We start from the raw sequence: 15,866 nt of genomic DNA on the forward strand, positions 1-15,866 counted from the left end.
ATAATTTTTGTAAATAATCCCCTCCCCTCCCCTCATCATACCATGGAGGCAACAAACCACCACAAAGCAAAAACGTAGTCAGGGAACTAGGAACTTGGGTGGTTACCTCCCTCTTTACTGACCATCATGTAACAACAGTTGCCAGGAAATCCTTTATGTTATTTTTATTTTATCTCAGTTATTTGCAAAGGAATATAGTCAAGGTCTTAGAAAGTAATCACTCTCTTATATTCAGGTTTGGTAAGGCCAGTTATTGAGTACATTGCCCCATTCTGGGTGTACTTCATTAAGGATATCAAACAATTAGAAAGCCAAAGGTGCCTAACTAAAAAGATGACAGGCCTAAAGTCTTTGAGCTACCAGGAAAGGCTGAAACCCATATTTATTTATTTAGTGAATTTTTGACAGGAGAGCTATGTCTTACTTACTATGCCATTATAGACCCAGTTGTCCTGGATATCCTATTTATCCACAAGTCCAATATTTCCTCTAGTACTAGATCTAACCAGGGAGTTAAATATTTACTAACAGATAAATAAAGCAAAATGAGGGGGGGCAGGTTTATAACCCAGTACTTTCCAAACCTCTGGAATCAATTTCCCCTGCAGATTAAGCAATGTGACTTACTATCTTTCCCTAAACATAACCCAGATGAGTGGATGGATATTCACAAATTTACTCCGGGAGTGATTCTTATGGCCCTCCTGGAGAAAAGAGGTACAGCCCAAGGGAGAATATTGGCAAGTCCTGAATGATCCAAAGACTCAGTAGTCTTGGAATATTTGCAGATCTATGAAAATACGAATTTATAATACTTTTTGGTTATATTTGGTTATTCAAATATATTGTTCTCTCATTATAATGTTGACTTTCTCATTTTAAACTCAAAGTGCATTTACCTAAAATATTGTCACAACTGCAGAATTCTAATATTTCTGATTAAATATTTAATCTTACTTTATTTATGGTTCCTTGTAATGAACAATATTATTGAACATGTTCACATTTGGCTGTGAGACATAAAATCTCCTTTTAATGTAAACAATTACCAACAAATGTCAAACTGATGAAATGGCTTAAGTAAATGGGTGTTCTATAAGGTAGATATTTATAAACTGAAAAACATCACAATAAATGGTTGCATTTGCAAATCAGCAATGCCTATTAGTAGGAGTATCATTACACAACAGGTAGCACATTATCCTTTGGTCCAGAAATCTGTGGGTTCTATTCCCACACCAGGTAGAAGGACTGCTGATATGTAGTGCAGTATAAGGAGGAGGGGGGGGAGTGCTGCACTCCTGAATATGTCATCCTTTGGATGGGACTTTAAGGTTCCGTCTGCTTGAGCTGGAGGTAGCTCAAGTGAATGTAAAAAATCCCACTGCACCAAATAAGGGATGTTCACTGATACCATGGCCAAATTTCCATTAGTAGTATAAATAAAACTTTGTATCTCCCCTGAACAGAGGTCACTATCTAGTGGGACTAACCTGGTTATCAAAGAAAGCGTCCTAGTAGCTTTTATCACTACACTAGGTCATTGTCGATAAAAGAACACCTACAGTGCAGTCTCCTTACCTCACATAAAGTATAACATTTTTGATTTATATGTTTTTGTCCCATAATTCTTTCTTTATAAAGCTACTTCATGACCAGAAGTAGTGAATGTTTTTGCATCCATCTTGTAAGGAGACTTGAGACAGTAAATACAAAACAACGCAAATACTGTAAATATAAAGCCTGCTTTTGGTATACAGAAAGTTTTCTGGATCCCAAAAATAAATAACAGGTGCCTTCTTAAAGTAAAAAAAGAAGCAGGTGCCTAATTGGAAGCAATATCTCCTTAGCCTTAATAAGCTAGTGAAATCCTCCAAAGCAAACTTTGAGTCCAAACTGGCCACATCTACTAACGACTGTCATAAGGCCTTCTTCACATATGTCTGCAATCTCAAAGGAAGCACCCAGATCTACTCAGAACTGGTGGGCAAGGATGCTGTAGATATAGCCACGCTGCTGGCAGACAGGTTCAATGAAAACTTCACTCCTCTGTCCCCCCATCAGTAAAACAGGACATCCCCAGTACCTGCCCCCCTCCCCTTATCTCTAGGGAACAAGTCATCACTGCCCTCTCAAAGGCAAAAAATACAGCCTCCATGGGACCTGACAACATCCCAGGCTGCATCCTACATGAACTCAGGCAGGAACTTGCAGCATCATTAGGCACCCTATTCAACCAAAGCCTGAGTGCCAGCTTCATCCCAGCCAAGTGGAGGACAGCCACTGTCATCCTTTACACAAAGGTGCAGTATCCACCAATCCAGGACATTACAGACCCATCAGCCTAACTAGCTTGATTTGCAAGGCCATGGAGCAGATTATCATGGACTTCATTAACAAAAACATTGGTAACCTCCAAACACTTGATCCCACACAGTGGAAGAAGGCTGCTGATTCCCCAGATGTCTACACGCTGAATCTGTGGGTGATTGCAAGAAAGCACTATATGGATTACTGCAGGTACAGGATAAAGAAGCTGTGTGTAATGCCCCATTTGGTTTATACTGGTGGCTAGAAACAACTCAGGATACCTGCTGGTGGGCTTGAACCTTCTACCTTGGGTGCAGGTAACAAGAACCTGAATTCCCTACCCACCACCATTTGTGAAATGTTTGCAGATTTTTGCCTCATATTTTGTTCTGTTCTGTTCCTCATAAAATCTGTAGTTTCTGAGTTTTTAATTTCTTAAATAGTTGATGGTGCAGTAGTAGTATTGTTGCCTCACAGCTAGAGGTTTTCTGGTTTGATTCTTGGTTGGGGTGCCTTCTGTGTGGAGTCTGCATGTGCTCCCTGTGTTTGTGTGGGTTTGCTCTGGTGTCCTCCCATGTTACAAAGACATGTGTCTGCAGTATTTCTCCCTGGGCCTCTGCTAAAAATTGGCTTTTGTTCCAAGTCAGACTTTTCTGGTTAACAAAGGTTAAATAAATAAAATTGACAGGCATTTGAATTTCAGACTTCATATTCTTCAGAAAGTACATAGTAACACAACACCTTTTATTCTAGCAATTTCTAAGTTTATAAGATGAATATTTGAAATTTGTCCCTATTTTTGGGACTGTGTTCCCCCATTATTGGCTTTGTCCAGGTTTTTTGTGCTAAGGATGAGAGCTATGGTGAGAACTGAATTCACTGAATATGTTTTTGAGGGCTGTATTCCCCCATTACTGGCTTTGTCCAGGTGTTTTGTGCTAAGAGGTTGACAGCTATGGTGAGAACTGAATTCACTAAATGGTAGCCATTTAAGTTTCAGTCTTCCTCTCTTTTACAAAACAGCTGATTTGGCATAGTGGTATGTTGCTCTGACTGTTTTGCACAGGGTCCTGGACTCAAGACTTTGCAATGAAGTGCAGGGTGATAACACAGCATTTTATTCTAGCAACTTTCCAAGATTATACAAGCAATGTTAAAAATGTGTCCCTGGGTTTTGGGCTTTTGTCCCTCCCTAATACATTTTGGCTTTTTCCAGATTTCTTGTGCTGCAAACTTAAGAGATACAGCTGAGTGTCAACTAGATTTTATAAAGAGCTGAGAGCTGCAGAGGAAGAGAAGTTTAGTGCTGCTTATGCTCTGACAGCTTGCATTGTTAATAGCACAACAGGTAGTGCACTTGCTTTTGATGCAGAAGGCTGTGTGTTCTACTCCCACAGTATGTAGATGCATTGCTGATATTGTACTGTGTTGTAAATGGCATGGATTGCTGCTGTCTTGAGAATGCTCTCTTTGGCCAAGAAACCTAGTAACTATGAACCCCTCTTTGGTCAAGAAACCTAGTAACTATGAACCCATCCGTTATTTGCCATCCATTCCCTATTGCAATATTACTAGCTTATCATTTTTTTAATGTAATACAGGCAATGTATTCCTCAAGGGCAACAGGCACTTTATTTGTAGATGAAACAATGAAATATAAAGTTGTTTGCTAGCAGCAACCTCTTCAATGGTTACAGATCTTTTTAATGTGGAATTATTTAGATGACTTTTACTTCTGCAGAGATTGTGCATATTTACTGATACTGGTGGATTGTAAAAGTTTGAGTAGACCTTTATGATGGAGATGTTCTGAACTGGGCAGTTTTGTCATTATTGGTGCATGCATTTTTGTTTCATTGTTTACTGGAAAATTTTTCAAAATAAATACATTTAAAACACCCTCTAACAACTGTACTGTATTCTACAAGGAATCTAATTTAATGCAATCAGGAAGGTGCACCACAGAACACATGTATGGTTTGTGTGCAAGGGGCCTATCATTTGGAAATAGCCCAAAGCCAAGCTTTATCTGCCACTAGCCAAATGTATTTTCTTTGAATGTAGGTTTCAATACTGTTTCAATGAATGTGAGTTTCAAGGGCAGAGAAGATTTAATGTTAAGTCTGTTTTCACTGTGAGACCGCATTGCTTTGTTTAGCAGATGCCTTAGTGTTTGTGCTGTAAAATGCAAAATAAATCTTTCAAATGAAATCCAAATCATCATAGAAGTAAAGCAGTATGCACATTAGTGTTTATGGTAAATGGGGTGAAATATCCAAGTAATGGTTCATTGGAATGGCTGCAGGGGGGAGGCTTCATTTGACCATGATTTTGTGAGGGGGGAAAGGCGGCAAACTCAAAGACAGCCCCGGTTGAACTATACCTCTCAACTGTCCAGATTTTCACAGAATGAATAGATTTCTGCTTCTTATTTTTGGTTTGTTCCTCATAAAATTTGTGATTTTCTGGCAAATCGTTTAGGAATTAAGTGAGTTTCAGACTTCATAACCTGCAGAAAAATGCATGCTAAAGCAAGACCTGTTATTCTATCAACTGTCTCAGTTTATACAAGAGCAATTTTTAGTACTGTTTATATGTTCCCCCAATATAATTGGCCTTGTCCAGATCTCCTGCATTAACAGGTTGAGAGGTACGTGCAGATAAATTGCTTTATAGAATTAGGCATATCCAAACCTCTCAACTGTCCCCAATTTTGGCTCAAAATGTTCCTCTTCCCATAATATTCCCTCCACAAAATGGCAATATTGGAAGAAAACGTGGAGGGTTTACAATTAATAAATAACTGTAATAATCAGAGTTATAGATTAATTTTATTTCAAAAATGCATGTAGATTCTTTTATTTTGTCAGCTGCTCAAGTTAGCGGTACTAATATTAAAAAAGTGTCCCTTCTTTGACAGGTTCCCAGCTGTATTGTGTGGCTATTTTATATTTTTGCATCACATTTTGGTCCATTTTTCATAAAAGTGTGTGTTCTTTTTGGCAAATGAGTGGCAAATCATTAAAGACTAAAGTTAGAAAATAATGGCAGACATTTGAGTTTCAGATTTCATACCCTTCAGAAAATTAATACTAATGCAAGACCTACTATTCTATTATCTTTCTAAGTTTATAAGAGCAATATTTAAAAATTGTCCTTATGTTTGGGCCTTTGTCCCACTTCTATGCATGGCTTTGTCCAGATTTCTTGCTCTGAGGTTGTGAGGTATGACAAATGTGTGAGGGCCATCACAGTCATCCAGAGACATTTCAAATTGTGATATACTTGTTGCACCCCACTCCCCCATGTAGTGACTCTGGATGTGTCCAAGCAAGGCAAGGAGCAGTTATGTAGTGTAAATGTGCAGAGTATCCCCCCATCCAAGGTAGACACAAGTACTACAGTGGCTTTTCATCTGTCCTTGATTTTGCAGAATGTTCTGGTTTCTGTCATATTTTTATACTGTTGATTTATGCTTATTATTATTATTCAGAAAGTGCCTGTTGCTCTGTGTTTAAGTAGCAGTGCTTTAATGACCATCAGGTAAGCTTGTCTGACACTGTAAGATGCAAGTAAGCTTTAATAAGCATACTGTTAAAGAATTGCCAACATTGAAAGCCTTTCTGTTGTTGCCACGCAGAGAATATTTACATAACTAGATAACGTATAAACATTGAGTATTGAAATGCATATGACAGTATTTGTAATAAAGGACCGGATTACATTATTTTAAGAAGCTCATTACATTTGTTGGAGACTTGCAGTCATCTTTGCAGGCTTTACTTGTAAACTAAACAGAATGCCAATCTATCATGTGTGGTCCATATCATGCGTAGTAATCCTTTAAGCAATGTATCTTGAGCTTGTTTCTTGTTTGCTTTTCATTTTTTACTTTGATCATGTTTTCCCAATGAAACAAGTAGATAGGTGTTGTCAGGCAGCAGGTATTTTTAGGATAAGAAACATTTTTATAAGTGGGGTATCACAGAGATTGCTACTTTCAGCATGTTACTTGGTACTTTAATAAAGCTGAATATAAATTATAATTAGAACTGCAGTGCAAGGAGAAGTGGTTTGAGTTGAGTGCTGCTTGGTTTTCTTATACTTGATTTTGACTGGCATTCCAATAATGTATTTAAAAAGTAATTTATTTTTTCATGCCTCACAACCTTTTTGTTTCCATCTAGATATTAAGCAAGCTGTCATGCAGCCAATACATTGAAATATGTTTTTCTTCTACACTTCATTTTGTCTGGATTGGGCTCTCATAATGATGGTTTCACACCCAGGGCAGCGTATTTAATTAAAGTTACAGTTTTTGTGATTTTGAACATAGCGCCTCCCCTTTCTAGTTGGCTGCACCCCTTCCCATTGACCCCACCCATTCAGCTGTCTCCTGCAGCCTCTCCTTTGATTTGAAGTCACCAGCCACCACTGGAGGTCATGCCTGTTAAATTTGGTCGACTTCTCTAAGATAGTCAACAAGGCCATAGATGAGGGGAAGATGGTGCACACCGCCTACCTTGACCTGGCCAAGGCCTTTGATACTATTCCCCACTCAGGCATAATAGATAAACTCCCTTTGCTGGGCATCAATCCATATATTACCAGATCTCTAGCAAACTGATAGAACCCAGCTAGTCAAAATAAGGGGAAACCACCTCAAGTAGTAGACCTGTAACAAGTGGTGTACCCAGGGATTGGTCTTGGGGCCTCTGCTGTTTGGGATATACTTCTCAGAGGTGCAGGCCAAATCTAATGGGCTATGGCTGACCAACTCTGCAGATGACTGCAAGCTGGGTGCTGTCATCAATTCCCCTGGGGATGTGTACATCCTGCAAGAGGGTCTCACCCAAACAAATGACTGGTGCCAGAAACATGGCCTCATACTGAATGCTAAAATATGCATCATCATCCCTTTTGGGGAAAGTGACATCCCCACAAATTATCACATTGATAATAAGGTCCTAAGCATGCAATCAGTGGTGGGGGACTTGGGCACCCAGGTTGATAGCAAACTGACTTTTGACCACCATATTGCCTCCATTGTACAGAAAGCTTTCTACATGGGCCACCTCATCAGTAAGAGTATCTCATCCAGGGACAAGGTGGTCATAACATCCCTGCATTCTTCCCTTATAAGACCCATTATTGAGTACAATGCCCTTTTGGCATGTACCTCACAAAACACATGCAGCAGCTGGAGAAACCACAGAGGTTCCTCACCCAGAGAATCCAGGGCCTCAAACATCTACCCTACACAGATAGGTAAAAGCCCTGTTCTTCTACTCTGTCTCCTACAGACTCCTCAGAGGTGACATCAAAGCAATCTCAGCCCCCTTCTAATGGGACTGCTGCATATCCATAAGTCAAGCTCTACTCGGGTAACCCACAAGTGCAACCTCAACCTGGTCTGTGGCATCACCAGAACTTGTTGGCAGGACAGATTTGTGTCACAGAGTCTCCCCCTTTTGTGGAATAGACTCCCTCTCCATGTAAAGCAGAGTACCTCATTAACCCTTTTTACTTAAAACCTAGATAATTGGATGGGGAACAGAAAATTCACCCCTGGGATTCCATCTGTGTCCCTGCTGGACAGTGGTATAGGGTACTGACTTGTTGGAACATGGGCTAAATTCTTGGCTAGGCTTGTAAGGGCATCAGGGCCAATATCCTAGCAATTTCCTATGATCTTATAATTTATGAGAGGACTTGAAGGCTCTGAATGTTTCATCCTCACTTTTATTCTAATTTGGCAAATTTGTATTTTTTAACTTGAACCTCCCATACATAGGACCCTTGCATCATAAGCTAGTGCATGTGGTGACATATCATACTATAACAGTGCACCAGTACCTAAGCCCACAAATTCATCCAAAACCGAGCAAGCAATCTTCCTGCAAAACAAGAAAAAACAATGAAGATTTTGCCCAGACTGTAGGATATATCACATAGTTAATAAAATATAATTCTGCTAATTCCTCTAATTTTACTTCCTCTTTTATTCACAATAACCTTAAAGATTCTGCTTGTGTAAATATAGAAAGTTTAATTATTTGCTGGCACATTGTTTTATTACCATTCATTACCTATGATTATCTTTTTGAAATATATTCTGTTACTGACTGCAGTATCCCAGAATGAACCTGTGTGTAATTCCTTTCATATTACACCTTTGCCGACTCATTTCACCACTATAAAGCTTAAGACTCTGCAGAGCATAGTATCTCTTCTTGCATGCACAATGTGTTTTAGCCTTTGTTTATCTTTTGAATGTAATTCTGGCTGACATGGCAATTGGCCATCTTAAGGTTAGTTCTCCACTCTGGCAACCCAAGACATAAGACAAACCAATACATAATCATAAATGTCAAATATACATATAAATAAAATGGCTCTGTACTGAGCTGTTGACACTCAAAATGTCAAGCCCTAACATGCCAAAAAAAAAGACTAAAATCCCAAGAAAAGAGAGAATCTCAAAAATCGGTCTTCTATTTTTTTTGCTGGAAGGGGGCATGTAACCTGCACCGCCACCACCACCACCCCCGAACTTATATATACCAACTGTGAGATCAAAATATCTTGGAAAAAAGTGAATATTCCAAGAAATATCCTTCGCAGACTTGGTATATGTAAGTCCATTTTTCAGCCATTCAGTCTTCATGTTTCAGGTCTCACTCATGAAATTTATCTTATACATTTAAAGGAAATCAAGTATATTAGTCAACTTGCTTATTTCCTTAATAAAATGCATCTATTCTAAAAAAATTCAACAACTCTAGTTTAAGAACATGAACAGTGCTAGATATGTAAACTATATACATTTTCTAATCACAGAATCATATGAACGAGTTGATATTTTTTAGGTACCAATCAGAGTAATACATAACATTGATTTATTTAAGCAACAACTAAAAGAATTCCTCTCTGACTCCTGGCTTTGCACTTGGTGCTCTCCTGGTTAATAATTTCAGCTTCTACTCATCTCATACTTATATACCCACCATTGTTCCTTTTCCTTGCTTTTATTTCTCCAACTCTTGTTTCCCTTAGTCTTAATCTTACTTTTACTCTCTATTTCTCCTCTCTCCCATATGTACTCTACTAATTACTGCTAACAAATACTTATTTCTTACTCTCCCCTCCCTTCTTCTCCTCCTCCTAAGCCATTATTTGAATGTTCCACTCTGACATTTGCTTTATGACTAGTAAACTCAATCAGTTATAATGTCAACACATTTTAGTGCTATGTGATATTGTATTTATCTCCTTTTACTGATGGCATATGTGCATTATTCTATGTCATACATGTAGTGATATTTGTATTAATTTGTGTATTTACAGTAAATTGTAATATGGTGTCAACTTTCACCTATATATATTTATCTTCTGATCTTATATTTGTGGAACTTTCCTTCCCAGGCATCCACTGAAAATGGATGAAATAATCCACTTGGACTTTTCCAGTAAACATATGCCAATCAATAAATAAAATAATATAAAATAAAATCCTATACAGAATGTGCCATATAAATTGCTTTGTGTTATTATCACTGCCTGTGTTGTTTTGGTCAGTGACAGAACAGACTCAATTGCACAACAGTGACTCCCTAATCAGCACCCTCATTTTTGACAATAGGATCAGAAGTCTGTGGTTCTTGTCAGCAGACTAAATGCTTTGAATCATACTCCCGTACAGACACTGTTATACATTGTTAATGGGGGTTTGAACTCCTGAGGTACAATCTTTTGTACGAGTCATTAACATGAGATTGGGTCCATATAAGTAGGCAATCATTCAGGTGAACAGCAATGATTTTATACAACTAGGTGAGAAAGTACATGCGAACGTTAGTAAATAAAAAAAAAAAAAAACAGTGTCAAAATACATGGATGCAAGAAAAATGATCTCAGAGAAAAAGCACAGAGTGCAGTATTAAAAACAACATTACTTACTACTCTTAATATAGCAATTTTCTTTCTTGTCTTTACCCAAAACACAGCAATTCCAAAAGATTGCTTTCTTTATGGAAATCAACCCAAAATAAGGGATCACAACCCAAAATAAGGGATTCCAAACCACAGAAATGAAGAACTTAAAGATGTACACAGAGATACATATACACACACACATGCACGCACTTACCTGAATTAAAAACAATACCATTCTGTTTAAGTGGCACTGAGAGAGAGAGAGAGAGAGAGAGAGAGAGAGAGAGAATTTAACTAAATAACTAAATTAATAAATAAAAACTGCAACTGCACTCATGTATCTGGATAATCCAATACTGTCTTATTTTGGTTTCAGCCAATAGAAATGGCTCCTTCCTGCTTCGTTTGCATTTAAAATTATGCTAGGCTGTTGTGAAAACATCCCGGCAAATGGATTAAGTTGATTTCCCCTGTTTTTCCTGCACTGCAAATCAGACAAGCTCAGAACTCTGCATATGCAGTAGCATGCAAGGAGTTCCATGCTTGCATAAGGAAATAAAATAAATAAATAAAAGGCAGTATAAAAAAGTAAACTGCAATCGTTTATTTTTATTTCTTTTTCCACTGGGGGGGGGGGCTGTAGCCCAGTAGCCAGTATTATGATCAGTCTCTGGTTAATACAGAAATACAGAATACCAAAGGCCCAGTGGTGGAACTACTTTGTACTGAGGGAGACCTGGAAAAAGAATACAGAGAGGGTAACAAGAAAAGAACAAGCAGGAAGTGAGAGTAAAAGGAGAGAGGAAGTGGAAGAGGTTCGAAAAGTAAAGGACCAAACAGATCTATAAAGCATAAAGGGAAAGATGGGACAAGATGGAAGAAGAGAGAATGAGAAAGAATTGGGGAAGGGTGGAAGGATGGAAAGGAGTCACAAGATAGTAGTGGAAGACAATTCAGCCATGAGGCACAGTCAGAAAAATCATGAAGCAACAGATCAAAGCCTGAGAATACTGCACAGATGATATCTAACCCCAGTGGAGTTGGTAAAGAAAGGTAGAAAGAAACATAGTAGATGCTGGCTGTATCAGAAGGAAGAAGCAGGAATGATGCACATGTTCTGGGAATGAGTGGGCACAAGTCTAGAAGCAGGTACAGAACATTTGGGGAGACATATCTCACAAGGAAGCACTTGGATTTCTGTATATGAAGCATAAAAAGAGGAGCACTTTTGGAAAGAAACAGAACATTATCAGACTGCTAAGTACTGAACATTAACCAGAACCACTCAAAACTGGGAGGGAATAAAAACATTATAGGAGCATGAATTACTCAAGAGGTTCCTGGACATGAAGAGAAGATGGCAGAAACTGATTAGAATGAGGAAAGGAAGGGAGAGAAAAATGAAAAAGTAATGGAAGGAGATATTAGAACACTACAAGAGCAAAAATCTTGTTAATGGGACAGACTGGGCAAACTCAAAGAGTACCCAAGGAGGGTAGAATAGGGATAGGGTACGAAATACAGACAGGACAAACCCAAAGAGAAACCAAAGGGGGTTAGAATAGGGACAGGGTATGAAATAAAGCAGCCAGCTGATGATGAGAGATGCTCCACCTTGCATGATGAATTTAATACACTGTATGGAATTACTACATTTAAAAAATACTCCATGCATTCATTTACACATTACGTCAAGACAGTATCTATGATCAGAGATTTAGACTAGATTTTATAGAAAATTATCCTCATAATACAGGGCTGACAAAATCATGCCAAATTAGAATAATGTATTTTTTTCACTGTGTGAAGTTGTGTATTCATGTGTACTTCACACTTGCTTATGGGAACATGCCACAATGATGCTCAAGTTCAAAAGCAAAAAAAATCTATTATTCCAACTCTGCCAGCTGCCCTGCATGGCCAGCCATTCCCCTCAGACAAAAATGGTTTGCTGTGCACATCCTAAAAATAGATCAACAAAATATGATGTACTCCCTTTATCTGTAGCACTAGGCATAGAAATGCTTGACAGATACTGTATTAAGTTTCCACTGCTGATAAGTTTAGATATTATGAAATATAAGGGACCATTATTGTACCTTTTCTTTGGTTGCAAAGTCTGTTCATCAGATATGATTTTCCAGTTCGATGCTGTCCAGCAACAGCAACCACAGTCACAGGTAAGTCAAACTGTTCCAAGATCTTCAGACCTTCTTCACATGGTTTTAGTTTCCCATCATTGTTCTCTATGATGCAGACAGGGGACTCCATTTCTGGAATGTTACTGCCCTGTATGAAGTCAAAACATTTCTGTATTAGTCCTTTTTAAAGCCAAGGTAAAACACAGGTTCATAAATAAATACTAGGCAATTAGTTTGCAGACTCTTACGTTTCTAGCCAATAACCAGCCAGTGACCAAAGGAGAAAAATCAAACCCTGCACCTAGTTTCTGTGAGGTAAACACCTTTACCATCATGCAACCCCAAGAGTCATGTCATTGTACATGCACAAATACATGTGCACAGACTTATGTAACTGCAGTCAGGTAACCAGTAAAGTGTTTCCACTGCTGTCGAAGCACAACTAAATAAATGCACCAATATGCAATGGTAGGCCAGTAAGTGGCCACAGACAACCTGGACACTGCAGTTCTGTGACATCAGTCACAAGTACAAGGCCTGAATAAGATACAATGGTACACTGGCATACAGAAATGAGCAATATATGCAATGCAACTGAGAAACTTTTAAACTGGCTGCCCCCTCCTCCCCTAGTCTAACCACAGTGGTCCATGCTCTGTACCACCACCTTCCTATAAATTGCACGATTAGCTATTCACCCATATGGGAAATGCAAGGCAGATGCCGCATAACCCCCATAGTGCCTTGCATGCACTACTGTACATCCTTAGTGTAATTTACAAGCGTGCCCTGTTTACTACACTACTGAGTCAGAGCAAACGGTTCTGCACTATTGCAAATCCTTACAAAAATTTGCTGCTATGCTGAACCTTTCAGCTATGCTACTATAAGGCAGAGGAAAGAGTGCTGCATGTTGTACATCCTTAGAGTAATTTGCTTCTGTCTTCTAAGCACGTATTATATTACTGTAAGACAGAACAAACAGTGCTACAATGTACATCTTTAGATCAATGTATCACTTTGCTGTGAATATGTAACATATTACTGCAAGGCACAGCAAACAGTACAGCACTGCTGTAAGTTGTGTGTAAAATTAGGTTAGGGTGCAGAGTGCTACACTGCTGTGCTCCCAGCAACGTATGTGGATTGCCCCTCCATTACAAAGCACCTGACATGCTATTCTTACATCCGGAGCATGATGCTGCAGTATTGTGTACCTTACTAAATGATATTCCTTTCCAGAACACCTTGTCTTTTGCCTGTAATGTAGGTCTGCAGTGCTGCGCTGGTGTGTCCCAGCAGACACACCACTCCCACCACAGTGTCATTAATGCTCCCAATGGTACTTGCTGATCAATTTAAACGAACTGCACCACACTGTTGCTCCATGCTCCATTCATTCTGTGTTACGTGTGTGTAAAATTCTGTTTACAGAAGCTCACATCTTCTTGGAATGGCATCTAAGTTACTGTATCTGCTACAAACTTGTGCAAAATAGTGACTCACTCAGGTTAACTAATAACAGAAACATTACCTGTTTTTTCATTTACAATGACTGGTCATGCAAAATTACTGAAAGATCATATTTTATATGCTACATCATGTCAAAAACATCCCAGATTTCTCACAAAAGCATTTCTGACAGACTACAAAAGTAAACTTCAGAAGGAAACATGGGAGCAGGCTCAAACAGTTGAAGCACATACATGGGGTTAGTATGTCTGTAATCAGATGTACTCTCCAGTCCAACTGGTGAACCTGGGTATCCTGAGGCAATGTTACAACTGCCTCATGTACACAGACAACCCTCTCCTCCCACCACAAAACACTAACATATGTGAGAGATACAATTATACAGCCAAATTGGAGGCTAAGGTCTCTCCACCAAAGACTGGAACAGACAGTCATGAGGAGAAGGTTAACACTTGCACCACACCTCCAGCCTCACATAGACCTACTAAACCAGCACTGGCAAAAAATACTCATAAATACACTAAATCATACTTGGAAGCTCTAAATAAAAACCTGCAAAAGCATCAGAGAGCTCCAAAGCAGACACCCACAAAACCTGCACCTCCCGTCACAAACCAGACAACACATAAAACACAAAATCAATGTGCCGCACAATCACAGCGCTTAAGGCAAAATAACATACCTAACACACTAGTAATAGGTGACTTTATAGTCAGGCACACTGACATCCCACTCACTAGGCTGGACAAGAAGAAGGTTACTGTTAGCTGCCTGTCGGGAGCCAGAAAATGCCACATAACACAAGCACTCAGGTCATTCCAGAATAAGTACAAATATGACTCTGTCATTGTTCATGTTGGTGTAAATGACCTGAGACGTACATCCCTGAACTACATGAAAAGAGACATGGAAGAGCTCTCTGATCATGTAGCCCAGGCAAGTATGACCCTGACCCTGAGTAGCATCCTGCAATACCAATAATGATACCTCAGTATAAAGAAACAATGATCAATTTCAACAATTGGCTAAGCTTCTGGTGTCATTCAAAGGGGATCCAGTGTCTGTTAGCCTGGGACGACATGCTCAACAAGCAGCGTTGCTTCGCAAGAGATGGCTTGCACCTGTCACCCCTAGGCTTTCGAATACTGGCCAAGACTCTTGCTGCCCCAATAGTGCCTTTTTTAGGCAAGGCTCAAAAGTCAAACCCACCTCCATAAACAGCACAAATAAAAAAATGAGGGTTATGCTACTCAATGCCAGGAGTTTAAATCTCAAAATGCATGTGCTTGAAGCACTCCTCAGTATGGAGAACATCGACATCTGTGCAGTAACTGAAACCTGGTTCAAGGCTCCAGAGGGCACTCCAGCACTACCGGGCTACAACTCATACCACACATTTCGGCCACAGAACATGGACCGAAACACAAAAGGAGGGGGTGTATCCATATTCATCAAGGATACCTACACCTCCAGGTTAGTGGCACAGCATGATACCTCTGAGATCATCCATGTGCAACTAACATCGGGCAAATCTGCAATTCAAATCGTGGCCTGCTACAGATCACCCTCCATGACCCAGGACCACCACTCTGCCTTTCTGGAGACACTGGAAAACATGAAGGTCCTACTGAACACCCTGATATTGGGTGATTTCAATTACCCTACCATTAACTGGGAAAATTACTTGAGTACAAACTCCCAGGCTCAGCGCTTCCTGGAATTTATCAACTCAAATGCCCTGGATCAGCTGGTAAACTCCCCTACCAGAGGTGAAAACATATTGGACTTGGTCATCACCAACATGGGCGACAGGTGTTCCGCACCGGAGGTCAACCTGTCACTGGTTAGATCAGACCATAAACTAATCACTTTGGATGTCCACACGCCACCACCACCCTCAACCAAGGAAACCACAGTGAAAAACTTTTCTAAAGCAAACTTCACCTTACTTAAGCCATAAATGGTAAGTTTCACAGACAAAGAAGGTGGTTTAATCAATGCATGGAT

General features: G+C 39.4%; 1 protein-coding gene across 1 annotated transcript in view; it reads right to left on the reverse strand.

Annotated features, from left to right (window-relative positions):
• LOC122799626 (guanylate-binding protein 1-like) overlaps window positions 1-15,866 on the reverse strand; it is a 1,262,734-nt gene that overhangs the window by 1,192,119 nt on the left and 54,749 nt on the right. Inside the window, exon 2 of the mRNA XM_044068814.1 lies at window positions 12,345-12,534. Coding sequence (XP_043924749.1) covers window positions 12,345-12,516 — 172 coding nt within the window. The 5' untranslated portion in view covers window positions 12,517-12,534. The remainder of the gene's footprint in view (window positions 1-12,344; window positions 12,535-15,866) is intronic.

This window comes from Protopterus annectens, chromosome 4.part0 (genome assembly GCF_019279795.1).
Source record: "Protopterus annectens isolate FY-2018-M chromosome 4.part0, PAN1.0, whole genome shotgun sequence".
NCBI classification, from domain to species: domain Eukaryota; kingdom Metazoa; phylum Chordata; order Ceratodontiformes; family Protopteridae; genus Protopterus; species Protopterus annectens.